Source organism: Ictidomys tridecemlineatus, chromosome 5 (assembly GCF_052094955.1).
Source record: "Ictidomys tridecemlineatus isolate mIctTri1 chromosome 5, mIctTri1.hap1, whole genome shotgun sequence".
Taxonomy (NCBI): Eukaryota; Metazoa; Chordata; class Mammalia; order Rodentia; family Sciuridae; genus Ictidomys; species Ictidomys tridecemlineatus.
In genome coordinates this window covers 194,671,256-194,697,095 of record NC_135481.1, presented here as the reverse complement: position 1 = coordinate 194,697,095, position 25,840 = coordinate 194,671,256, and the positions used below count along the sequence as shown (strand labels likewise).

Here is a 25,840-nt window from a genome sequence, read left to right as displayed (position 1 = left end):
GTGACAGTCTTGAGTATTTTGTTATAGTAACGGAGAGCTGCTGGCACACCCATGAACACTACCACAGCTGATCACTAGACGCTGCGGCTGCTCCAGGGCAGGGCTTCTCCCCTGCACTCCCACCGCCTGGGCCAGGGAGCTCGGCTCTGTAGGGCCACCCTGGGCACTACGGGGTGCCAGCTGCATTCCAGTCTGCCCTAGAGGCTAATGGCACATCCTCCCCAGTTGTGACCACTGAAAACATCTCCAGTCCTGCCAGATGTCCTCTGGAGAAGGAGGCAAGTCACCCGCAGTCACAGATCACTGCTTCAAAGATAAATCACAAGCTCACTCTAAAATGCTCTCCGTTTCTGCGAGCCCTCTGCAGGACGTGCACTTTCTCAGTGGACAGATATTAGAGGTATAACTCTGACCTCAAAAGTGACCTTTAGAGTTTAGAAGGAAGCCCTGGGTATACAATGCTGAGCCCAGTCCTGCAGACCTGCCCGTCTCCTCTCCAGGACAAGGCGCTGCAGAGAGAGAGGCCTCCAGCTGGTGGCCCTGGGGCTGCGGCATGGCTCAGTGGGACCCTCACTTCTCCTGACACGCCCAGTCTGGCTCCAAGGCCAGTCCCTGCCCCGCAAGGCCGAGCTTGGAGAGCGCTGCCGCTTCAGGGACGAACAGCGCCCGTCACTTGCCATGGTCCCCAGGGCTCCCTGGTGTCTCTCAGGCTGGTCCGCCCACGTGTGCTTAGTGTTCCCAAGTCTTAGCTTCAGGAAGGGAAAAAATGCCAATGGCACCCGGGCCGGCAGAGCTGGGTGCACGGGTCCCCGCGACTCTGAACTCCGGGGACACAGACAGCCCCAGCCCAGAGCTGCTGCTGGTCAGCGAGGCTCCTGCTCACCTCTCCCCACGGCGAAGACATAGGGCGGGGCGGCTCCTCGGATCTGGAAGCACAGGGCCTCTGGGTGGTCGGGGACTTTGATGGTCCTGCCGCAGGCATAGTAAGAGGGTAAGGCCATAGGAAAGCAGCATCCTTCCCCATAACCTGGGGCCACCTGGGGGAGCCCCTGCCTCTAAGGCTTCTGGGAAACTCAGCCCAAAACAGGAGCGGCACCAGGCAGCCCAGTCCCACATGAGGGGACATGCCAGTTACCCAGAGTCCACGCCACCAATCCTCGGTGGCCGAGAGCCCCGAAGTTCCACAGGCCTGCCTGTACCGCCCCCACACCCAGGAGCCCTGGAGGCCAGGCCAGCACCCCCGTGGACATTGACTCAATTATCGTAGACGGCAGGGTGAGAAGTGGCCCAGCACATCTTGGTGTTGTCCCCCCAAAACACCCACCAGACCCCTAGAGAGGGGATGGAGAGCCCGAGTGTCAGACACGCTGGGGCCCGTTCTCGACCACGGCAGAGAGGGGCCACACCTGCTAGGGCGGGCAGCAGGCATCCTTTGTCCTGGACACGCCCACCCAGGCTATGTCCCCAGGCCTGCCTTCGTCCCTCCTGTTCTGGCACGTCCCCTCGTGTGCCAGAGAAAGCCATCCCCTAAGCCTGCTCCACACCCCAGGTGCTTCCGGAAGACAAGCACACGGCTCCCCCTTGGCCAGCGCCGCCACCTGCACGGCCGAACCATGCTCAGATCTCCCTGAGCGAGCTGGCCTTTTACTGAAACTGTCACATCAGAACGTCCCCCTCCCGTCAACAGAGCGCTGGCCTCAAATAAAAGAGAGGCCTAGACACCAAGCGCAGGAGTTTTCAATGGACGACTCTCCCCTGTACCTCATCTGTCCCCACAGGCCTGGCCGCCCTGTCCCGCTGGCCTCCCCCACCCCGTCCGCACCCCTTGGCCTCCCCACTGGGCCTCACAGCTGCCAGAGACGGCCCCACCACAGGCCCAGGCACCGCTGCTTCCTCTGCCTGAGCCCTGCTCCCTCAGAAGTCCCCGTGAGGGGCCCTGGTGACCTCTCTGCCCACCTCATCTGCAGAGCACAGTCTAAGGCCAGCTCTGTGCGTCTCCATGGCTCACTCGCTGCCCCAGCTGGGGACCTATCTCACGCCCCGACCTGTGTACTTCTGTCCCCTGCTCTGTCCCCCACTTGACCAGGGGCCCATGAAGGGCAGGAGCTGCGTCCATGCTGACAGGGCTGATGCCAGGCCCACGCCCCTCGGCCCAGCCGAGGCTGCTGAAGAGCAGGGGCAGCGTGTCCCATGGTGCCTGCAGTGACGGCCACCCCCCAGGCCACAGAGCTCCCACCCCACCAGCCCCAGCACTGGTCCCTCCTCAGCCTGCCATCAGGCTGGGCACCAGGCCCGGGGACACTCACTCTTTGGCCTTGGTGGCCACCAGGAGGCGCAGGGGGCGGCGGGAGCAGAAGCACTGGTTGAGGAGGGACTCCACCTCCGAGAAGGGCCGCAGGAACACCAGGTCCTCGTTGATGGAGTAGATCCTCCTGCCCACCTGCAGGCCGGCCATCTTGGGGGCAGCAGAGGACAGGCGTGTGAGTGCCAACACTGCCATCCACAGTGAAGGACCCTCCCTGTGTTCCTCAAGGACAGGGACAGCCCAGCGGGCCAAGGCGGCTCCCCCAGGGAAGCCCTGCAGGGCCCAGGGCCTGGGTCTGGACACAGCTACGGGGCCACAGGTGGCCTGCCCGGCTGGGTGCAGCAGGGGGTCTAACAGGGTGGCCACCTCGTGACTGCCCCTCACATAGGGCTTTGGGAGCCTGGGCTGGCTGGCCTGGCAGCTGGAGCCCCCCCGTCCCCACCCAGGAGTAGCTGCGAGTCTGGGGCTCAGATCCCCTCCCCTCCCTTCTCCTCCAGACCACACCCAGGGGACAATGAGCTCCTCCTGCTCGAGCCACCAATATTTAGGTTTTTATCCTCGCAGCTCATTCCAAATCTGATTCAGAACTTGAGTGTATCCTGGGCCTCCACACAGCGCCAGCAGGGGGCGCTGGTGGGCTGCACCAGGACAGCGCTGAGCGGCCAGGGCGTCCGGCTCCCTAGTACCTGCAGGGGTCCTGGGCCCAGTTTCCCCATATGGACAAGAGAGAGCAGCAGCCCTCGCCCCCAGACCTGCTGAGCTGCCCTCCCACCTGCACAAGCCCCTGCCAGAGCGGCCCTGGGCCTCACCTCGGCCAGCGAGCCCCTCTGGACCGACTTCACCACCACGGCCTTGTTCTTCTCCTCGATGTCGAAGCCGTAGTCCTCCTCCTGGGGCAGGATCTGGGGGCCCGAAGCAGACCCGGTAAGGCAGGAGGTGCCCAGGGCACCCCACCCTGATGCCCACAGGACTGGGATCCTGCCGCCTCCTCATGCCCCAGGGCCACCAGGGTGGGGTGCAGATGAGGGGCCTGCAGCACAGCAGCCAGACCAGGCCAAATACAAGCCCCACCTGCACACAGTAGGCACCTGAGGTGAGGGCACCACCTGGCTCCCGCCAGAGCCTGGTGTGTGTTCAATCTGTCACCCCTTCCTCCTGCAAACCCAGGGACAGTCCCCTCTCTACACGCTGTCTCCCCGTCCACTGGCATACCATAGGTGCTCAATAAATGACTTAATGAACAAAGCAGACCCAAGACACCCAGCCCCATGACTGTGGGAGTGGAAAAGCAGCTCAAGGAGCAGCAGCCCTCTACTGCTGGAAGCAGGTGCTGGGGCTCCTGGGGACACAGGGAAATGGGCGCGGCCATGCAATAACGTCCAGGGAGCCGGCCGGTCACACACGCCAAGCACTCCATGGGTACGGCAGACACGCTCCCCAGCAAGACGGACTGGACAGTCCCCCTCTGCAGCTGACGGCAGGGGAGGGCCAGCCCGGGATCAACCGCAGACCGCGGTGCAGGCTGTGAGCAGCTTGAACTACCGGACAGCAGCTGAGGGCCGGGGCCTGCCCTGGGCGGCCGAAGGCCACACTGGAGCTGAGGGCTAGACACAGGAGTGGGGAAGGACCCCAGGCAGCAGCCAGCGGGCCATGGCCCTGAGGCACTGAAGGGGGAGGAAAGGGCTCAGGTGGCTGGGGCCGGGCGAGGACAGCACCGGAGGCAGAGGGGAGAGGCGGAGTCCCCTAGGCCACGCTGAGCACGTGCAGCCCACCCTGGGTGTGATGGGAGCCCCGGAGAGGAAGGAGAAACGGAACCCACAGAAGGCACTGAGCGTCTCCACACCAGGCCGACTCCGGCTCTGACCTGGGCAGGGTGAGTGACCCGCTCTGAGCCCCTGTCCACCACCCGCTGGGACCACGCATCTGGAGGGGCTGGTGCTCACTGGTGGACAGAGAAACAGGACTTGGGGGGCTAGGCGGGTCAACTTCCTGCACAGCTGTGAGACCTCCCTGAATTGCAGAGCTATTGACAGCCACTGAACACAGGCAGGCGCCAGTCTGAGACCCAGGCTCTGAGGGACAGGGGAGTGGCTTTGGGAGGCCGTCCCCGGGCACAGCGCCAGGCTGCAGCAGCCGGGAAGACAAGTGGAGCTGGAGCTCAGGGAGGGTGCCCAGCACCCCGGACCTGTGTGAGGAGGACGCCTGGGCCATGCAGTGACCTGACCTCCGGCCACCTCCAATCCCAAGGAGGCCTGGGAAGGACGGTGCCCGGGCCCAGCCTGCTCCTACCAGCAGCCTCTTGGCCAGGATGTTCTCCACCAGCTTGAAGTCATTTCGAAGCTGTCTGTTCTTGCTGTTGGTCCCCTCCATCTCCTCGTCAGCGTGGAAGCGGAAGTACTGGGACTCGTCCTTGAACTCGCTCTTCTCCAGCACTGCAGACCCAGACACACAAGCCACGGTCAGACTCACAGCCACACGTCAGCCACACTTGCCACCTGGCAGCCAAGGGCTGGGCTAGCCCCCACACAGGTTTGGTGTGTCCCAAACCCCCTGGCTGCTCAGGGTGTGACAGGCGTAAAGGACTGCAGAACCCTCTGCAGATGGGACTCTGACTCGGGAAAGAGTAAGCCAGACCCCCACCTCACACCACACACCAGGACTCCTGGGGGTGGAAGACCTGCTTGTGAACAGTAAAGCCACAGCCGGCCAAGCACATGCATGCCACCTCGGGGCTAAGGCAGGTACGGACACAAACCAAGGGGGTCGGCAAACTGAGGCTCCAGGACCCACGTCTGGCCCACTACCTGTTCCTACAAATAAAGTTTTATTGGAAAGAGCCCCAACACTGTCTGCAGCTGGCAGCTCTCCAGCCACAATGCCAAGGTTGGACAGGTGTGACAGGTCACAAGGCACACAGGGCCTAAATTCCCACTATCTGACTCTTTACAGAAAAAAGTGCTGACCCCGTACCAGGATGAGCCAGGAAAATGCACCCAAGAAACCAGACGCAGCCCGAGGCCATGGCTTAGGGTCACCAGGCACCTCCGGGCCAGGCCTCTGTGGCAGCCCTTCCACAGGTGGAAAGACCAACGCCCAGGCCGACAGACAAATCCGCCCAGGTCAGGGTCAGCAGCCGCACTGGGACCCCACGAGGGCCCCTCCTTTCCCTGTGCTGCCCCCCGGGCCTGTCATCGAGGGCTGGGTGAATAAGCCAGGGGAATCGGGCCTGTGAGGTTAAGGTAGCCAGCTGCCTGAGGTTGGCGGGTCCCTGCGGCCAGGAGAACCAGCTGCCTAGACGCACCCCTAAAGACAGGGGATCTGGTGGCTGAACAGAAGACAAAGGAAGTGTTTCCTCTTCCTGGTCCCCAGGACACTTCGCCAGGACCCTACCTGTCTGGCCACCATATCACCTCTTTGGAGAAAACAGACACACAAATTGCTACTTCCCCAGAGTGGGCAGCCAGGAGGGCGGGCTGGCTTGGCCTCTACTGTAAACACGAAGCTAGAAAATTCCGGGAGTGGGAGGAGAACGCAGTGCTGTGTCCTGCTGGCGTGTCGGGAAAAGGCAGGGAATCCCCAGGTGAGGCCCAACTTACACCTCTCTGTGGAGGCCGCTGGCCAGGCTCTGGGAGCCACACAGAGTGAGGTCTGTGTGGAGTGAGGTCCCCTGCTTGGGCCCTTGGTGACCCTGACCACATGCACGTGCAGCCTCATCCACAGGGAAAAGAGCAGACAGCCTGTATTGGCATGAGAGGGTCCAGCCGGGGGCACTTCTCTGGGACAGCTCAGCTCCACTGCAGGAGGTCCCGCCAGCCCCACTCTGTGCCTGCCCTGCACTTGGCCAAGGCCGCAATCCTGGGCTTGGGCTCTTTTTCCTATTTTAGCCTATTTTTGAGGTCGTGGCAGGGACAGGAGAACAGGGCCGCACCCTGCAATTTCCCACCCTCCAGAGCGTCCAAACTGCTGGGACCCCCCTGCGGATGTCCTCTCCCAGCAGCCTTCCTGGAATAGCAGCGGGGGTGGACCCCTAATTACCCTCACCCACAAACACGAGGTCCGGCCCAGCTGGCTGGTGGGCGAGCAGAGCTGTTGGGAGGCCCCAGGGGCACAAGGGCAGCTTCTGGGCACACTGAGCCAGGGCAGATGGGTGGCCTAGCCTCACGGGGGAAATGAACAGCAGGAAGCAGCCCCGACCCCATAAACCGTGGCAGATGGCAAGGCCTCCCGGGGAAGCGGGGGAACTGAGGCCCAGCGGGGAGCCCCCCAGAGGCAGTTCCCGCCCCGGGCACCAGCCAGAAGGCAGGCTGTGGGACTGGAACCCAGTGGCCCACCCCTGGTTCCCTAAATAAAGTCTGACGGCACACGGCCATGCCCAGCTGGTTCAGTGCTGTCTGCAGCTGCTTCTGTGTTACAAGGGCAGAGAGTGGCTGTGACAGGGACCCTGTGGCCCGCAGAGCTGAGAGCACTTGCCACCTGGCCCTTCAAGAGAAAGTTCCAAGCTGACTCATCAGAAGAGTGGCAGCTGGGGAGGCCCAGGGTCTCCTGACCCAACACTCTCCCACCTCTGTGCCACCGCCTGGCCCTAGCCATGTGGCCCTACCCTGGACCTCCTCCAGGCCCCTGCCCCGCCCCACAGACTACAGCCAGAAGGGTCTAGAAGAAACCCAAGTCACCACGTCCCTCCTGCTCAGAACCTCTGGGGACTCCTGCCTCGCTCAGAGAGAGTCCAAGGCCTCCTCACTTGCACCACCTGGAACGTTCCAGAAGATGTGCTCTTTCTGATTGGGACACACACAGAAACAACTGGGACCTGTTCTGCTCGTTGCTGTCCCCAGGATCTAGCACCGAGCCTGGGACACAACAGGCACCGGCTGGAGAAGAGCAGAACCATGAGTCTGGCAGGCCACGTGGGCTCAGCCACAGGCAGGAAGGCCGCCTTGACATGGGCCCCCCGAACGGCGCAGGGGGCTGGCGGGCAGCAGGAGCCGCGCTCTGAGTGACGGGCGAGGCGGGCAGGGAGCGCTGGGCAGAGGCCGGGGAAGGGTTACCGTGGTGCATGAAGCCGTTGTTGCACAGGCCCACGCCGAGCGCCACGGCCTCCTCTCGCGTCTGGCAGTCTCCCTGGCATGGAACAAGAGGGGCACAGTGGCCTTAGGTGAGCTGGCAACTCTGAGCCACATCCCGCCAGAGCCACCGCCCACACCTCCTCATCCACGCTACTCCTCTAAGTCCCCTTCCACTTGAGGCTTTGTCCCTGCAACTAAAAACTTGCCAACTGACACCATCAGAACCAGGGAACGTGGTTCCTCTCAGGGCCACCTGGGATCGACCCACCTCCCTCTGGAAGCCTGGAGAGGACAGGCCAGTGCGCAGGGCACTGTAGGGTTCTGCCCCAGCCACCCCGGGGCCAGACAAGGAGTCACCATCCTGCCCAGGTGCGGGACACCTGAGGGGAGGAGGCAGGACAGGAGGCAGGTGTGTGCTTCTTCCCCGGGGCTCCCCCTCCTCAGACTTCCCTGGCGCCTGGCTCCCAGGTCTGCCCCACCTCCTCCCAAGGAGCCCTGTCCCCTGCCACCACCACCCCCGCTAAATTATCCAACATCATTTCTGTTGCCTGCAACCCCGATCATCTCAACACAGCGGCGGAGAGAGAGTGGAAGGGCAGCGGGGGACTCGGGCAGAGGACAGCAGGACAAAGGCCCAGAGGTGGGAAGGAGAAAGCAGCCAGGCGGGGACAGGGGCCGGAGCCTTGCTGTGTCCCCCTGGGGACAAGGCTGCAGTCCTGAAGTCTGTGGACTGAGAAAGGAGCTGGGGAGGGGGTCACTGGCAAGAAGCCCTCCAGCCGCCTCCCTCCCCAACAACTGGCCAAGGAGCGGCAGAGGGTTCTGCGGCCCCCTTGCCAGCAGCCTGGGAGTGGGGAGGCCATTTTCCCAGGTTCAAGGGATACCGCTGCTCTATCAGAGGTGGCTGCTGCTGAGCACAGGCCAGGCCCTGAGCGGTGGGGGCAGCTCCGGCCTTGGGTTTACTGACCCAGCCAGACAGTGCTGGAGAGCCAGTGAGCTCAGGCCCGGCTGAGGGAGGGCCCCCAGGGGGTGCAGCCCGGGCAGCCACCCCCAGCTGCCAGGATGGCAGGAGGGACATCCAGGGTCCAGGTGGTGCAGGCCCAGCTCAACAGCCAGGCAGACGGGGCAGCATCTGGCATCCACCTGGCTTCTGGGCAGCCTGGGCTCCCCACCCTGAGGGACCTGGGGCAGGTGACCAGCGAGGTCCCTCACCACAGCAGGGCAGACACAGGTTAGAGTGACAGGTCCTGGATTTATCACCTGAGAGCAAACCTGTCATCCTGGGTTGGCAGTCACCACTGGGGGCACTTTGTCCCCTGTGGGGAGAGGCACAAGCTAACCAGGCTCAGAGGCCATGATCTCACTGGGGTCCTCAGCCCCGTCCTGCCCACTCACGGCTCACCCTCGGGCTCCTGCCCTGCTGCGCACGCCACTCCCCTGGGGCCTTTGCACCTGCTCTCTCCTCCACCTGGGGTGCTGCCCTGGGCTTTTCAGGCCTCAGCACCCGGTCACCTGCTCTGAGTCCTCCCCTAACTACCCTACAGTAGTCCCCAAGCCCTCCCCCACAAGTCCTCCCCAGGAACACCTCCCGTCCCTCTCACTGCCCAGCACACTGGGGGCTACTGTAGGGTGGTTAGGGGAAGGACTCAGAGCAGGTGACCGGTGCTGAGGCCTGTTCTGTTTAAGGTCTATCTCCCAGTAGAATTGGCACCGTGTGGGCAGGGCCCTGGCACAGGCCTGTGCTCTCACATGGCCTCACGTGGAAGCCCAAATCTAGCCCTGATGGGACATAAAACATGGAAGGAAGCGGGGAGGGGAGTGGAGGGCCGGGAAGCTGACCTTGAGGCCGCTCTGCAGGGTTCTATGCCCCTGAAACAGGGGGATCATCCCGCCACACCCCAGAGCTCTGGGGGATGAAATGAACTGCTCCAGGGGTCTCGCTGGGTCGGAGGCAGCAGGGGTGACGCAAGGCCGTGGGGCAGTGGGAGAGGCCCTCTGCATGAGTCTGAAGGCCCGCGCAGGCCTCTCGTGCCGAGCACGTGCCAGTCTGGGCGGTCAAGACAGAAGCAACCACCACGCCTGAGCTGCCCGACAGGGGAAACTGAGGCACGGCAGGCTGGCTCTCCCCATCACCAAGTCACGGCTGGGGAAACTGAGGTTCAGGGTGGTCGGCGGCCCAGGACTCTGTCCCTGTTCAGCTGTCACCCTCACCCCTGGCCTCTGCCTCTCCTGCACTAGCCCTCACTGCCCACGCTGAGCCCGGCTGCCGTCGGCACCTGCCATCTGCCTGGGAAGGGAGTTGGCAGAGCAGCGGGCAAGGTCCTGCCAAGCCACATGGACGTCGGCACACTCATGCCCTCTGAGCCTGGCTCCGTGGCCTGGCCTGGCCCCACTCGCTCCAGCCCCAGCCCCAGCCCACCCACCCTGTCCCCTGGGCATCTAGGAGCCTGGGCAGCAGGGAGAGGGGAGAGCGTGAGCTCCGTGCTGCCCACTGTGACCATGGCGGTCAGCTGACCTCTCTGAGCTGCAGTGCCTCACCCGTGTTTGTGCCCATCCTCGCCAAGGTCTGCACGCTGGAGTGGTCCACGCACAGATGACCAGGGCCACCGTCAATACAGGGCATCTTTACAGCTGACCACGAGGCACCACAGCCCCAGGCTCTATAGTGTCCTACGACTGGTGCCAGAGGCAAGTTGGGGAACCCCAGCCTCAGTTCCTCATCAGTAAAAGGGATCAGGGCTGTACCTTCCCCAGGCCACTCTGAGGGTAAAATGAGCTAGGAGGAGAGCAGGTCAGAACTGACCCTTACCCTCAGAACTAAAAGACTCCCCGCCTGGGTAGTGAGTCCGGAGCCCCTCGTGAGCATCAAGGGAGGAATCCTGAGCAATCCCAGCTTCTCTCAGAAATTCCTGTCCATTTACCCACAAACCGGTTTAGGGGACTCTCTGGCCAATGAGAACTAAGCAGAAGACCGTGGGTCAAGGGACGACCGTGAGAAGTTTTCTCCCTAATGTGAAAATTGAAAAAGCACTTTCAAACTGAACTGCTGCTGGCTTTGGGCCATAGTTCATTATAAATGAGATACCTGGAGGTGTGGCAGCCATTTGTGATTGTGAGGCAACTAGCAAGAAGCTAAGAGAACCAAACAGAAAGGTGCATTTCTGGGTGCAAATAGCATTGCTGGGTTCTAGGACCATGAACTCTGAGCATTTAGTTATATAAGAGAAAATGTCTTTACTGTATTAAGTCCAGTTCCTACTATGAGAAGACAAAAGCATTTCTAACTGATTCAGTAGGCGTTCAACTGACATTTTGTCCTAAGGAGCAGAATAACCTACGAGTTAGAAATAAGGAGATGTCCAGAGGGAGGGGAAGCCCCCTTGAGCCGCTCGATCACATGTTCTCTGCTTGCTCCTGCTGAGGCTCCAGGTGGGGATGGGCCTTTGATATCATATCCTGTCTTGTTGGTTCCAAACACTCCTCAGACCTGCCTCACCCCCAGCCTTTGGGGAAACATCTACTTTTCCCTGTGACACCAGCAGGCTGTCCCCTGGCACAAGTGGAGTCTGGGAAACAGGAGGCCACAGAGTCCATAGCAGCGAGGCCCGGGAAGCTCAGAGCCCCAAAGCCAGGGCTGTCTGGGCTGCAGCCAAAGCACCTGAACTACAAAGCAGGCACCCACGTGGCAGCTCACCTGCCCGAGGCTCACCTGCCTGCTACACAACTGCCCAAGGCTCACCTGCCTGCTGCACACCTGTCCGTGGCTCACCTGCCCAAGGCTTACCTGCCTGCTGCACACCTGCCCGTGGCTCACCTGCCCAAGGCTCACCTGCCTGTTACACACCTGCCTGCTGCACACCTGTCCGAGGCTCACCTGCCTGCCGCACACCCGCCTGCTGCATACCTACCTGTGGCTCACCTGCCTGTGGCTCACCTGCCCGTGGGCTCACCTGGCAGCCACACACCTGCCTGAGGCTCACCTGCCTGCCGCACAGCTGTGAGGCCAACTCTGCAGACGTCCCCACTGCTGTCTCTTGGTCTCACTGTCCCATGCCCGCGAATCCCCCTGTGGTTTCTTTAGCCTTCTTCGCTGACAGAACTTGGGCCCGCCTCGGGTCCTCCGCAGGAGGCGAGGACTGCACTAAGAGCTACACTCGCCAAGCAGTGACTCCCACCAGGCTGCGTTTTTTACAGGTGGTCAACCTGAGGCACAGATACGGTAACCAGCGGCCCGCCCGAGGTGACGCAGCCAGGAAGTAGCAGAGCCAGGATGTGAACCGGGTCCGCCTGGCATGCCTCTGGGCTGACTGCACAGAGTCCCCAGGGGGCAGTGCAGTGGGGGGTTAGAGGCCCTCTCTTCTAGACAGCAAGTCTGAGCCCAAGGCCAGGGTCTCCAAAACCCCCCGATTTCTCGGTCCCACTGTTAGAGCAAACACTGAAACACACCCACAGCTCACACTAAGGACATTCTGTTAGCCTGATTTTTTGTGAAGCACTTTTCTAAACCTACTTTTGAAGTTACTTGGGAAACATATAAATTGAGTCTCCACAGCAGTCATCAGTCATTTGCTCAGTGTGAGAAAATCCAGCCAGCAAAACTGTGGTTTTTGAATGGAAGGAACTTTTTATGAACACTAAATTTAACAATTACTCAGGCTGGCTTACAGCTCGGCTCTGCAGCTGGTTTCATGGTTTGGTTTGGCTTGTTTTTAGTACTGAGGATTGAACCCAGGGGCTCTCCACTGAACCCCATCCCCAGTCCTTTTTTATTTTTTTATTTTGAGACAGGGTCTCACTAAGTTGCTGATAGTTTCACTGAATTGTTAAGACTGGCCTCAATCTGTGATCCTCGTGCCTCAGCCTCCTGAGTCACTGGTATGATGGGTCCGCACCACCAGGCCCAGCTTCGGTAGTTTAACTAGACATTCTAGACATTCGTCCATTATCATGTTGCAGGGTCCCATCTTTTCTCAGACCATGAATGAACATTCTGTGGCCTCCCTGAAAAATTCCCAGAATCTGGCAGAGTTCTGGACGGGGTGAGATGGGCCCAGCCCCATCCTGTCTGCCGTGGTGAGGCTGTGCCTCCTGGAACCAGGCCCTGGCCTTTCTGGGCCCCGTCCCTCCCCTCTGTAAATGGGTTGAAGGCCACGGTAGGATAACGGGCAAAGCCCAGCCAGGGCCTGGCCAGAGGAAACCCTGTTAAGTGACCATTAGTAGGAGCCATAAAGAAGGAAGGACAGGCAGGCGGGCTTGACCGCTGGACCTCAAGGGAGCAAACAACTCTGCAGGGTCAGCAAGATTGATGGAGGATGTCTAGGCCTCTGCTGGCCTCGGGCTTTCTAGAAAGGAAGACCCTGGCAAGAGGCTCCAGTTTGGTGCCAGGGTGTGAGAACCACTTTCTGTTCTTTACAATCACCTGGTCTTGGGCATCTGGATACACAGCACAAGTGGAGTAAGATGTGTATATATATTATTAATGGGACCTAAAAACACAGGAAATTCTACAACTTGAGGACATGTGCTAAGTGACATGAGGTGGTCACAAAAGGTTGATATGGTAGGATTTCATTCTCAGGTGGTCCCTAGAGTAGTTGACTCCAGAGACAGAGCCCAGGGCGTGGCTGGAGGGTGTGGGCCAGGCTGGAGGGAGGGGCGGGGCTGGAGGGTGGGGCGGGGCTGCAGGGAGGGGCTGGGCTGCAGGGAGGGGCGGGGCTGGAGGGAGGGGCTGGGCTGCAAGGAGAGGTAGGGCTGCAGGGAGGGGCGGGGCTGGAGGGTGGGGCGGGGCTGCAGGGAGGGGCGGGGCTGGAGGGATGGGCGGGGCTGGAGGGAGGGGCTGGGCTGCAGGGAGGGGCGGGGCTGGAGGGAGGGGCGGGGCTGCAGGGAGGGGCGGGGCTGGAGGGAGGGGCGGGGCTGCAGGGAGGGGCGGGGCTGCAGGGAGGGGTGGGGCTGCAGCAAAGGGCTGGCTGCCCCTTCACAGGCAGAGCTTCAGCTCAGTGGGTGGGGGATGTCTGCAGGACATCAGGCCTGTACTTAATGCCACTGGAGCTGCACACTTAAAAGGTGTTAAGCAGGTAAACTTGCACTATGTGCCCTGGCCACCATTAAAAACACAAATTGGGGCTGGGGTTGTGGCTCAGCAGTCGTCTAGCATTTGCGAGGCCCTGGGTTCAGTCCTCAGCACCACGTAAAAATAAATAAATGTCCAACTACAACTAAATGTGTGTGTGTGTGTGTGTGTGTGTGTGTGTGTATGTATACACACACACACACACACACACATATTTAAAAAAATAAAACAACACAAGGCTCCACATTCCAGGAAGCCCCCCTCCTGGGGCAAAGCCAGATGCTGGCCGCCCAGGTCAGGGTGGTCCTCACCTGGGCCAGCAGCCAGTCGACCAGCTTGCTCCCGGGCAGCACGGACTTGTAGGTCTTCAGGTGGTAGTCACGGTCTCTGCGAGGAGGAGGGGGTGACAGATGAGCAGGGGACACAGTGGGACCTCCTGGGCTTGCCGAGATCTCTAGGCGCAGGGCAGGGGCCGGGCAGGGGCCCAGCCCCGACCCCACACCTGAGCCACAGTGTGACACCCCCCAGGCCTCCCCTCCCCCAGGGCGCAGGCACTAGGCTCTAGGGCTCTCTCACTCTCGCCCGAGGACCTCAGCCGGGGCACTGTGCCCTCCGAGGGACCCGTGGGCTACCAGGAGCCGGGGTGGGTGCTGCTGGCATCTCGTGGGGGAAGCCGGGGGCCGCGGAACAGCCTCAAAGGGGACTCATCTGGCTGAGATGCCTCAGTGCACAGGCCCCGGAGCCCGGGACCCTCACAGGAGAAAACTCAGCCTTTCCCTGTCCTTCCCTCTGTTCTGCCTGACGGTCCTAGGTTCAAAGACCCCGGCTATGGTGACACAGAAGCCCCTCTCTGGGGCCAGGGTGGCCAGCGAGGTCCCTGGGTCTCTCCTGTGAGCCCTGTGGCAGTGGCAGCCCTGGCCATCCCGCAGCCTTCCAGGTGGCCCCCGGTTTCCGAGGCCAGCGTGGGAGGCCGAGGAAGGGTCTGGCTGAAGAACTGCTCCAGCTTCAGAACCGGGAGCCCAGCAGCCGCGGTGCACTAGTGAAGGCCCCGGGCCACTTCCCCAGGCTGGCCCAGGGCAGCAGCAGAGCAGAGGAGCCGGGAGGCAGGACTGGGGACCAGGGTCGGGTACCAGGGACCCAGGAGAGCCGGCAAGAGCTAAGGATGGGGCAGAGGAACGTGCAGCCGGGGTAAGAATCTGGTGGCCCTGGGACCCTTCATCCACCACTAAGCTTCACATAGGGAATGACCGCTTGATGACAATGGCGCCCACAGAGCCAGCACACTCAAGGCACCTCCTATGAATTTAGCCCCACGCACCCCAGAGCTGGGAGCGACTCTGCCCCTTCCACAGAGGCAGAGGCAGAGGCGAGCGCTGGATCCACCACTCACTCGGGATGGCCCCGGCTGCAGGCTTACGCTGCCCAGCGTCAGCCCTTTTAATTTCAATTCAATCCAAAAAATAAAAAATAAAACTTATAAAATAACATTAAGTCAAATTAAAGATCACGTTCCTCAATCCCCATGTTTAAAAATGCCATGTGACTAGTGCTCCCATATGGGACAACGGACACAGGGCACTTCCACCAGTGTAGGCAGCTCTACTGGACAGCAGGGCCCCAAATGAAGTGACAAGCACAGAGCACGGCAGAGACACCACCTCTGAAGGGTGAAGAGCATCCCATGCAGCGGGAAGAGCAAGTGCAAAGGCCCCGGGGCACATCCTGTCATTCCCCACTCCAGAGAAAAAAGTCAAGGTACAGGGGGTGTCGAGAGACTGCCCGAGGCCACAGAGCTGGCAACTAGCAGGCACATTCAAACTCAGCCAGTCCCTGGTTCTAGGGTTGACACCCTCTGCCCTCACCGCAGTGCTTCCCAACAACCGCCCACTCCATCCTGTGACAAACCTCCAGGGTAGGTACCGCTATTAGCCCACTTGATAGAGAAGGAAAGTGAGGCTCAGAGAGGCGAAGGTACCAACCCCAGGCCACACAGCTGAGGAGAGGCAGAAGTGAAGTGGGACTTACTTGATCACCGGGGTGTAGAGGCTGTGGAGGCGGCAGTACAGCCTCACACCCTGAAAGAAGAGAGAAGGGAGTTGAAACCAGGCCACATGGTTCAGGGCCCGAGGCTGCTGGAGAGTGCAGAGATGGCCCTCAGAACAGAGCAGGGGCTGGCCCGTGGCGCACGCCTGTGATCCCAGGGGACTGGGAGGCTGAGGCACGAAGAGCTTGGGTTCAAAGCCGGCCTCAGCAACTTAGAGAGGCCCTGTCTCAAGACACAGGGGGTTGGGGTGTGGCTCGGAGGTCGACGGTTACGGCCCCGGGGTTCAATGCCCAGTGCCAGAAACAGCACAACTAGACACCAGGGTCGGGGTGGGGCTGGCAGGGGAAGTGGAGGGGAAGACAGGCCGCTGGACAGACAGAGGCCTGCTGTGCATGACCTCTGCTGGGTCAGGGTGGAGGTGGCTACCCTGGACATGATGCCAGGTCATGGGTCAGGATGGAGGCCCCGACCTTGAAAATGACATCAGGTCATGGGTCAGGGTGGAGAGCGCCTACCTTGGACATGATGTCCTCCAACTCACTCCGGGCCTTGTATGTGCCATCGTCATAGCGGAAACGGTACATCACCTGCTCGTTCTTGAACTGGTGCTTGTCAGAAACTGGAGGGAACCAGGGGCCAGTGAGGCCGGGCACACCCCCCGCCCCCACCCGTGCCCAGTGGGCTGGCTGGCCCCACTTCCCCAGTGCGCAGACGAGGAACGCAGGTCCCCTGCAGTGCAGGGCCACCGGAGACCTCCCGCAGGCCAGGCACCTGCGGAGGAGGGGCCCAGACCACCTGTCTGGCTCCGCCTGTGGGGGGCCCGGGGGTCTCCGCCACACAGCCTCAAAGTCACCCTGGATGCTGTGATCCCTGCAAATCCTGCTAGGCCCAACCTCCGAACCCCAAGCTCTCGGGCCAGGCCCCCAGCCCCACAGCTGCCACCGCTGGGCTCTTGCTCCCACCTGGGACCCAGCACCTCTGCCCAGCAGCCAAGGAAGCGTGAGGAGTGGCCCTGAGCCGTCCGTTCTCTGCTGGACTCAGCAAGGGCCTCGCCCTCACGCCTGCGAGAGCCCCCGCCCCTGTGGGCCAGGACGTCCTGGGCCTCGTCTCCCTGCCTGCGCTGAACACGCCACCCTGGCTCAGGCTGCCCCCACCGGGAACCGCAACGCCCCTCACCTTTGGGTACTGGCCTGGGCCCCCTCCCAGAGACCCCCAGACCCCACTCGGAGATGAGCCACCGCGACAGGTCACCTCCCGCCCTGCTCCCGCTCCTTGGGCACCCACACCTCCTGGACACAGACCTTTACTTCTGGGTTTTATCCTCCCCCAGTGGCAAGGCCAGCTCCCCGGGGACAGGCGGCTGCACTGCCTGCCCTCCCCGTGTGGCCAGCACGCCCAGCCTGGCGTTTGGTAACTGCCCGTGGAACTCTGAAGCTTGGGCCATGACCCTCCCCTCTGAAAGGTGGGGGGGCATCCCCTGCCACCACCTCTCCCAGGTGTCCCTGTCTGCTCATGTCCCGGGGGAAGGCTGGGAAGCAGCCGTGGGAGGACATCCGAACCCGGGGCAGGGCAAGCAGGGACACGGGCAGCTGCCCAGGAGGGCCCGGCTGCGGCAGCGCAGTCTGCCTAGTCTAACGCCCGCCTGCCCACCCGCCATGGCCAGCCACACACCGTGGTGGATGATGCCGTTCTCCAGCAGAGCCTGGCCCAGGTTGACCCCTTCCTCCGTCTTGCTGATCTCGCCGATCTCCAGGAGCCAGGCCACAAACTCACTGCGGGAACAGGAGACAGGGCTGGGGGCCGGGGCCGGGGCTGGGGGCCAGGGCTGGGGGGCTGGAGGGCTGGGGACCTGGGGGGCTGGAGAGCTGGGGGGCTGGGGGGCTGGAGGGCTGGGGACCTGGGGGGCTGGAGAGCTGGGGGGCTGGGGGGCTGGAGGGCTGGAGGGCTGGGGGGCTGGGGGGCTGGAGGGCTGGGGCTAGCGGGCTGGGATGGGGGGCCGGGGCTGGGGGCCAGGGCTGGAGGGCCAGAGCTGTGGGGCCGGGGCTGCAGGGCTGGGGCTGGGGGCTGCAGGGCCAGGCCCGGCCATGGGACCCTGAAGCCAGTCAGAACCTCCCATGGAAAGGGAGGCTGGGGAGCCCAGCCTGGCCACCAGTGGAGGCCTGCGCATCTCCCATTACCCATGGCAGAGGGACACATGGCCAGGCCCTAGGTCTGCCTCAGGCTCAAAGGATGGAGCAGTGGACGGATGGGTGGACCCATGAATGGACAGACAGACAAGTGATGGACAGGTGACTGGCAGGCAAGTAGATGGGCCGGTAAAGGAAAGGAAGGTGAGAGGATCTTCCCTTCCTGAAAGGTGCCAGACTCTTCCTGCCCCAGGGCCTTTGCACTGCCTGTTCCCTCTGCCTGGAAATGCCCTTCCCCAGCTCTTCATGTGGCCTTCTTTTCATCCTTCAGGTCTCAGCACAAACATCACCTCCCTGAAGGAGGCGCGTTGTCTGGCAACACAACCCACTCAGTGGCCCTGTTCTTCCTCCGTAGCACTTATCACTGACTGAATTTATCTCATTTGCGGATTTATCCCTCTCAGCCACCTCCTACAGCCACAACGCAATCTCCCTGTAAACCGAGTGCTACCCACTGTGTCCCAGCCTGGGAGAGGCCTCACGCACAACAGGACGCACTAATCATCCACTAAACAAATAAAGGAAGCAACCATCAAGCAAGGAGGACTGTTCTGGGTCAGCAGGAAGGTCGGGGAGACAGTGTGTCGGGGGGGGGGCAGAGGAGACGGGCAGCTCTTGAGCCCAGCGCACCCGGTGGGGAGAGGCCAGCCAGGCCAGGGCCCCGCTCCGGGAGCTCTTCCTGGGCTCAGCACAGAGTTTAGCCCTCATGAGAGAGCAGGAAGGGGACCTGTTTTGTGCTCAATGACAGCAGGTGGCAGCCAGCCAGGGCCCCACGCTCTCCTGCTCACTGAAGCCTGCTGTCCCGCGGGGAAACTATTTTTAGCCTCCCCGGTTTGGCAGGGGAAGCCCTGCGGTTGTAGGCAGCGGTTGGTGTGCCGGGCAGTCAGAAAGCCCTGCTGGAGGCGGGAAGGAGAGGCGTCCACTCTGCAGACCAGCGCGGGGAAGGAGAGCGCTCGCTCTCAGCGTCCCACAGCCCCAGCACCCAGACCCGCTGCCAGCAGCTGCAGGAGGGAGCGGATGTCTGCGTGCCCACTCTCGGAAGCCGGGACCCAGCGTCCAGCTGCCCACCAGCTGTCCGGCTGGGGGCCACCTCTAGCACTGGCCAGCAGCCCTGAGCCAGGAAGGAGGGACAGGAAGTGGCCCTCAGCAGCTGCGGGGGTGGGAGAAGACAGTCACAGGACAACAACGTGGACCCGGGAGCTCCCAAACTGGACCTCGCCACCTTCTGGGGATCAGGAAGGTTCACGGCGTTCTGGACAAATCTGGGCGACTTTCTATCCCTGTCTGGGCCTCGCAGGGTCCACCTGGCAAGGGGTTCACTCAGGAACCGGCTGGGCTTGGTGGGGGTACCTTCTGGTCATAAGGAACCTCGGCCTGGACGCAGCTGCACGACCAGCCGAGCTCTCCCTGCGGGGCCTGCGCTCTCCCGCCCACCGCCTCCAGCCTCCAGCCAGTGCCCAGGAGCGTGGCCCAGGGAAGGCGTGGGACTCGTGGGACACCGCGAGCCAGCGCAGGGCAGGACAGTGTGTGAGAAGCCAGGTGGGAGGGCACCAGCGCAGCACGAAGGGCAGCAAGGTCCGGGTTCCAGAAAGATGTGGCCCAAGCAGGCTGCTGTCCCTGGACGGGAAAAGCCCCCTGGAGTGGCCAGAGCCGCTGCAGATCAGGGCTGGGGTCCCGCTGATCAGGGCGAGTCAGCTCCCGGCCTCCTCTACTCACTCACTTAGCCCACACCAGGCCACCAAGCCAAGTCCCCTCAGGGGGCCCTTTGTCTTGCCTGCTGCCCGCTGGGCCTGGGCTCTCATGGTGGAGGTGTCCACAGCACGCCTGACAAATGGATCCCCCTCCTCCTCACAACTCATCCCCACACCTGGGCACATAGGAGGCCCAGGCAGGGAGGCCTGGGCAGGGAGGCCGCCCCCTCCAGGTCAGTAAGAAGGTCCACCTCCAGCAGATGTCAGTAACTCAATGCCTCTAACCACCACGGACGGTGGAACCAAGGCTCTCTCCTTCCAGGAAGCCTTCGCTGACCGCCCTGCTGACCACACCTTGTCCCATGTGGTCCCCTGAGCTCTGGCAGCCCCCAGGCCCTGCTGCGCCTCCCAAGTGCCTTCTCAGCACCTAGCATAAAATTAGAGCCCCGACCCAGGCGCTGCTGACCCAGCCCTCTGGTTCCTGGGGCAACCCTGGTCTCCCACCCTGTGGCCACCTGCGGCCTCCTGCCTCCCTGCTGGCCTCCCTCCACCCTCAGGACTCCTGCCTGCTGTTCCCTCGCCTGCTCCGGGTCTTCTGGCGGGTGCTGGTCACTCGGACCTTGTTGAAACAGCACCCCGAGAGGCCCGTGCACCCCCTGAACCAGCCCCACTCCCCCCCTGCCTTGCAGCTCCGGGCAGAGTCCAGAAAGACCCCTTCACTCCATCCGTCCTGCAGCCTGCGTCTGGCTACTCTCTAGACAGGTGTCTCCCTGAGGGCAGGCACTCCCAGGGTTCTGTCCCCAGCTGGCCCAGGGGAGGGGTTGGGTCAATAGGAGCAAAGGATGGTTGAATCTGATGGTTTCAACTAACCTGAGGGTGGCGGGAGGCGTGGGCCTCCCGGGGCCTCCGCAGTGACACACAGGTTTTGCACCTAGGTCACTTTTATGTATAGCCACCTCACGGGTGTCACCTGCCTCCTTCAGCAACCCTGAGGGCCATGTTATTCTCTTTGATCACAGATTGAAATTCAGCAAGGTTAAGAGGCTTGTCCAATGTCACCCAGCGAGAGAGTGAGGGAAACCAGCCCTGAGCCCAGTGTGACTCAGAGCCTAGCCCCTGAAGTCCAAAAAGCCACACCAGACACGTTCTGGATTCACAGATAAAAGTGAGCAAACACGGCAGAGCAGGAGAGGGGCAGAGCCCGCCAAGTCACCAGCCCCCGTGCTGGGCCTTCTCCTGGCCCTTAAAGTGGGGACAGCACAGTGACCCGCCTCTGTCAGTGCCGGGCAGCAGAGGCAGGGCTGGACAAACCGTCTCTGTGGCCACTGACTCCGTCCACCGGAGGGGACCGGCTCATGCAGAGCTCGGGAGCTGGCCCCGTGGAAAAGAGGCCTCAGCCGGGCAGGTGCAGAGGGCGCTGCGCGGGAAGCAGGTTTCTTAGAAGGTCTCCCTCGGGGCTGTGGCCTCCTGGGCCCCGTGGCTAAAAAGCAGGCTGTGAACCTGGCCCTGGTTCAAAGGGGCAGGAGGAGCGTCCCCTAATCCTTCCTGAGGAGGAGCTCCTCTGACACTCTGGGCTCTGCTGGGCTTGGCAGGGGGTAGGAAGGTTCTCTGACCAGAGGCCGGAAGCAGCCCCTCCCAGAAAGGGGCCAGCGTCCTTTTAGCTAGGATTAGGGATTAGCTGGTGGAGAGCAGCCAGGCCCCTCCGCTGCCTCCCAGGCCCCAACTTCCCCTCACAGACACCCCAGGGAGAGCAGAACCCCAGCTGCTGACCCGACCCCAAGCTCAGCCCTGCCCCCCTCCAGGCTGGGCCCCGCCCCCTCCAGGCTGGCCCCCCCCTCCAGGCTGGCCCCCCCTCCAGGCTGGGCACCGCCCCTCCAGGCTGGCCCCCCCCCTCCAGGCTGGCCCCCCCTCCAGGCTGGGCCCCGCCCCCTCCAGGCTGGCCCCCCTCCAGGCTGGCCCCCCACCTCCAGGCTGGCCCCCCCTCCAGGCTGGGCGCCGCCCCTCCAGGCTGGGCCCAAGTGGACACCGACTGTCTGCAGGCATTTTAACCTTAGCACAGCTAAAACCAGGCTCGCTCGGCCTGACTTTCTCCCACTTCCCCTCTCCTCTTCCCCCGGCTGCGGGTACCCACCGCCTTGCCCCTTCCTCCCACAGGCAGGGTTCCCAGGAGACTTCCCTCCCCATGTCCAGGTTCATGTCCAGCTTCAAAAAGTGAAGAGTGGGCTGAGCTCCACCCGCCTCCCACCCTCCTCCCCTTCTGCTCGGCCACCCCAGGCGCCAGCCGGGGCGGGAGGCGGGAGCGCAGCAGTGGGCAGCCACTCCACAGCATGCCGTGCGCGGCCAGCCATGGCGTGACAAGGACCTCACAGTGGGTTGAAAACTGCCTGGGACCCCAGCCTCTTGACTCTGAGGTGGCTCCACAGGAACAGGGGTCCTGGGTGGCTCTGCCCAGGAGGGCGTGGGGACAGGTGTGGGAGTCGGCCGGGGCGCGCACTCACTTGCCCAGGAAGCACTTGGGCACGGTGCTCAGCTTCCGGCGCCGGTCCTTGATGAGGTTCACCTTCTTGCTCATCATGAGGTGGTACAGCTTCTCCCCCTTCTCCGCGATCATGACGTAGGCGTCGCGCTCCATGCCCAGCTTCAGGCCTGCACGGGGACAGAGCGGAGCAGCCCGCAGCTCCTGAAAACTGCCCCACCAGCCCCACCAGCCCCACCGCAGCCACCCAGGGCAGCCATGAGCAATTCCTGTCGGCCACCAGCGCTCCAGACACTGCCATGCAGTCCTCGCAGGCACCGCCTCGCACGGCGGGGTCCGGCCCTCACCCCGGGAGCCGGCCCCACAGCCACGTTCCCCCAGCCCCGGGTGCGGTTCCAACCGCAGAGGCTGGCAGAGAGCCCGGAGCCCCCTGCACTCCAGCCTGGGCTGCCAGCTGGCCGACCCTCCAAACTGACCTTCCTCTCTGCACACCGTCCAGGCTGGACAGCAGCAAGGGCAAGCAATAATGGCAGACGCCTTCACAGTGGGACGACACGCAATGGGTCCCTCACAAGAACCTGGAACCATGACAGATCCAGGACCGTCCCCAGGTCATACTGAGGCCCAGGGAAGTCAGGTTCTCAGTCCAACGGCCCAACAAGAAAGGGCGGAACCAGGATTTTGATCCAGGAAGTGGGCTCCAGACCTGGCTCCTGACCACAGCAGCAGCCTGTGCACCAGCCCAATTCCAATGACCAGAGCCCCTTGGGCCCCACCTGACCCATGACCATGGTCACCCAGTGCCGGCCACAGCACCCCCCCAGGCCTGCCATAGCCACCCTGGTCAGTGTCAGAGGTCACATCCTTGCCCAACAAGGCCAAGCCCCGTAGTTCACTGGGTCTTTAATGTTTTGATGCAAACTCAACGTTGGAAATACCTCCCGATGGTCCAGGTGTCTCCTGGAGAAGGGGCGCCCACAGCAGTGGCCGTGTTGCCCCCTCCCAGAGGTGACAGTGACCAGTGCCTGGCTGCAGGTGGAGCGCAGTGGAGCCTGAACCTGGCGCCCTGCGGAACGCAGACCCAACGGCCTTCCTTGCCCATCGACTAACACTGGGGAGTGGGACGAGGGGTCAGGGTGGGGCCAGTCAGACTCTGAGCCGGGGCAAGTGGAGGGCCCCAGCTGCTCCTGGGTCCCGGGGAAGACCAGCTGGGAAGAGACAAGGGACAGCTGTCCACCACGCCACGGCAACAGCAGGAAACAGGAGGGACCACGTGTGGGACTCCCCAGGTCCTCAAGTGCCAGGTCTCACGCAGCAGGGTCACAGCCCTGCCCAGGAGCGTCTGCCTTCCACAGGGGCCTGGGAAGCTGGAGCCTTTCGCCAGACACGGGGGCCCTTCCCAGCCCGGGGGCCTCTGCCCACAGCTCAGCGCCCCCCAGTTCAGAGCACACACCCCACACCCCATCACTGCCAGCCCTGGGGTCCCTTCTGTGACCTGACCTGCCTCCGAGTCCCTGTGCCCAGGGGGTTCCCGACCATGCTCAAGGGGAAGCCCCGAAGGGCCTCTCCCAGACCCTCAGCCAGCGGACACCAACAAGCAGCACAGGCCCAGTGAGCGGCAGGGGAGGGGGCGTCCTGGGGGGACGGGGCAGCCCCATCACCTCCACCCCAGGCACCAAGTCCCTGCACAGTCCCGTGGCTCCCGCCAGCTCCTCGTCTCGGAGCTCGGAGCTTTCTAGAGAGAACCCTCGGCCCCTCGTCGGCCACCCTGGCCTGCAGAGCCCTGCGCGGCCCAGGCACTCACTCTCGCGCTGCTCCCGCTCGCGGATGATGGCGTCCAGCCACTTCTGCTTCTCCTCGGCCGTCTTGGCCATGCACACGAACCACTTGTTCTTGGCGGTGTTGTGGATCTTCCAGCCATTGGTGACCGTGTAGCCGTTGCTGTGGTAGTCGGCTGGCAGGGACAGGTGGCAGGGGTGGGTCATGTGACTCCGGACGTCCCACCAAGGCCAGGTGGGGACCGCCTTTCGCTCCAGCACGGAGGGGCAGGGCCAGCAGCAGGGGCAGGACCCAGAGCTGGACATTCACCGTTGGAACCACCCCTTCGGGGCTGCTCTCTGGGGGCAAGGAAGACCTTCCTCAAAGACCCCTCGGGTCCTCAATGACACGGGGCCTCGTGTGGGCGCGCAGACAGAGTGGCAGGGGACACCTGTCGGGAGCCCAGGGGGCCTCCCAGCCTTTCCCTGTGCCACTCGGGCACTAGTACAGCCCCAAGGCCAAGGGCAGGGCCTTGAGGTGAACCAGGACACTCCTGCAGTGGACACCACCCAGCCACGGAGGGCAATGTGTGCCGAGAGCCGCGGCAGGGGCAGCGGGGACCCACCACAGGCAGTGGCACAACCTGTGGCTAGACAGCTGTGGCACTGCGCGTGACCGAGTGTGTCCAGAGCCTCTTCAACAGGCACACCCACCTAGTGAGCTCGAGAGCACGGGGATTTTACTTAAAATGCTCAGTAAGGAAGACGCAGTGGGGGAAATATGAATAACAGCAAAGACACGGTCATCACAGAGTCCGGCTGAGGCCCCTCCTGGGCCGGCAGCGCCCCACAGGAAGGACGAAGGACGGGGCGCTGCCTTCTCTCAGGTGGACGCCTCACGCCCCGGGGGCTCACTCGGGTACTGCCCACCAGGCACTGTCTGTAGGCAGGTTACACATCACAGTAAAAGGAGTCGTCTGGGCAGGCGGGCTGGGCGGGCTGAGCGGCAGGCCTACCTGTCCCGTCTTCCACGTTCTCCACCTCCATGACCTCGGTGTTGATCCGGCCCCTGAAGATGTACAGGGAGCCATTCATGGATTTGGTCCTCTTGGTGGACTTCTTGCTCCCAGTGACCCTGAAAAAGTTGGGAAATCAGCGTCCCCTGAGGGAGATCAGCAACACAGAAGGACACGCAGGACAGAGCTGGGTCAGGCTTGGATGGTCAGCCGGTGGGCGGTGGCTTAAGCCAGCCGTCTCTCTCCATCACAGTTTTCTCATCAGAGAAGCAGGCCTAGAGCCTTGCTGACCTCTCAGGGCCACTTCCCAGATAATAGGAGACGACGTGAGAGGCCAGCGAGAAGCGACAGAACCCAATCTCCTCGACCAGCAAGTGGGAAGAGGCCCACGGGGCTCCCAACAAGCACTTCCTGAAAAAAGGCCAGAATGGAGGAGAGCTTGGGGTAGGCGACCATCTACCACACGCCCATCCACCCACCCACCACCCACCAACCATGCCCCATCCACCCACCATCCACCCACCATCCACCCACCTATCAGTTCATCCATCCACCTAGCCACCCACCCACCATCCATCCACCATCCACCCACCATCCACCCACCTATCAGTTCATCCATCCACCTAGCTACCCACCCACCATCCATCCATCCCCTATCCACCCACCATCCACTCTCCCACCCATCCACCCACCTATCAGTTCATCCACCCACCTAGCCACCCACCCACCATCCACCAACCATCCCCCATCCACCTACCATCCACCAACCATCCCCCATCCACCCGCCATCCACTCATCCACCCAACCACCCATCCACTCTCCCATCCATCCACCCACCTATCAGTTCATCCACCCACCTAGCCACCCACCCACCATCCACCCACCATCCATCCATCCCCCATCCACCCACCATCCACCCACCTATCAGTTCATCCATCCACCTAGCCACCCACCCACCATCCATCCATCTTCAGTTCATCCTATCAGTTCATCCACCCACCCATCCATCCATCCACCAGTCCATCCATCCCCCACCCACCCTCCCACTCATCTAACCACCTATCAGTTCATCCATCCACCCATCCATCCACCCACCCTCCCATCTATCCACCCATCTACCTACCCACCAGTCCATCCACTCATCCATCCACCCACCCTCCCATCTATCCACCCACCCACCTATCCATCCACCCACCCATCTACCTACCCGCCAGTCCATCCATCCATCCACC

General features: G+C 62.5%; 1 protein-coding gene across 2 annotated transcripts in view; it reads right to left on the bottom strand.

Annotated features, from left to right (window-relative positions):
* Prex1 (phosphatidylinositol-3,4,5-trisphosphate dependent Rac exchange factor 1) overlaps nt 1-25,840 on the bottom strand; it is a 127,606-nt gene that overhangs the window by 21,161 nt on the left and 80,605 nt on the right. For both annotated transcript variants that reach the window (XM_078051972.1, XM_078051973.1), the window contains exons 8-19: nt 24,609-24,727; nt 23,640-23,789; nt 21,858-22,005; nt 17,154-17,254; nt 15,998-16,101; nt 15,464-15,513; nt 13,750-13,825; nt 7,354-7,426; nt 4,595-4,737; nt 3,115-3,207; nt 2,307-2,455; nt 884-969 (exon numbers count right to left, since the gene is read on the bottom strand). In XM_078051972.1, the coding sequence (XP_077908098.1) occupies nt 884-969; nt 2,307-2,455; nt 3,115-3,207; nt 4,595-4,737; nt 7,354-7,426; nt 13,750-13,825; nt 15,464-15,513; nt 15,998-16,101; nt 17,154-17,254; nt 21,858-22,005; nt 23,640-23,789; nt 24,609-24,727 (1,292 nt within the window). The remainder of the gene's footprint in view (nt 1-883; nt 970-2,306; nt 2,456-3,114; nt 3,208-4,594; nt 4,738-7,353; nt 7,427-13,749; nt 13,826-15,463; nt 15,514-15,997; nt 16,102-17,153; nt 17,255-21,857; nt 22,006-23,639; nt 23,790-24,608; nt 24,728-25,840) is intronic.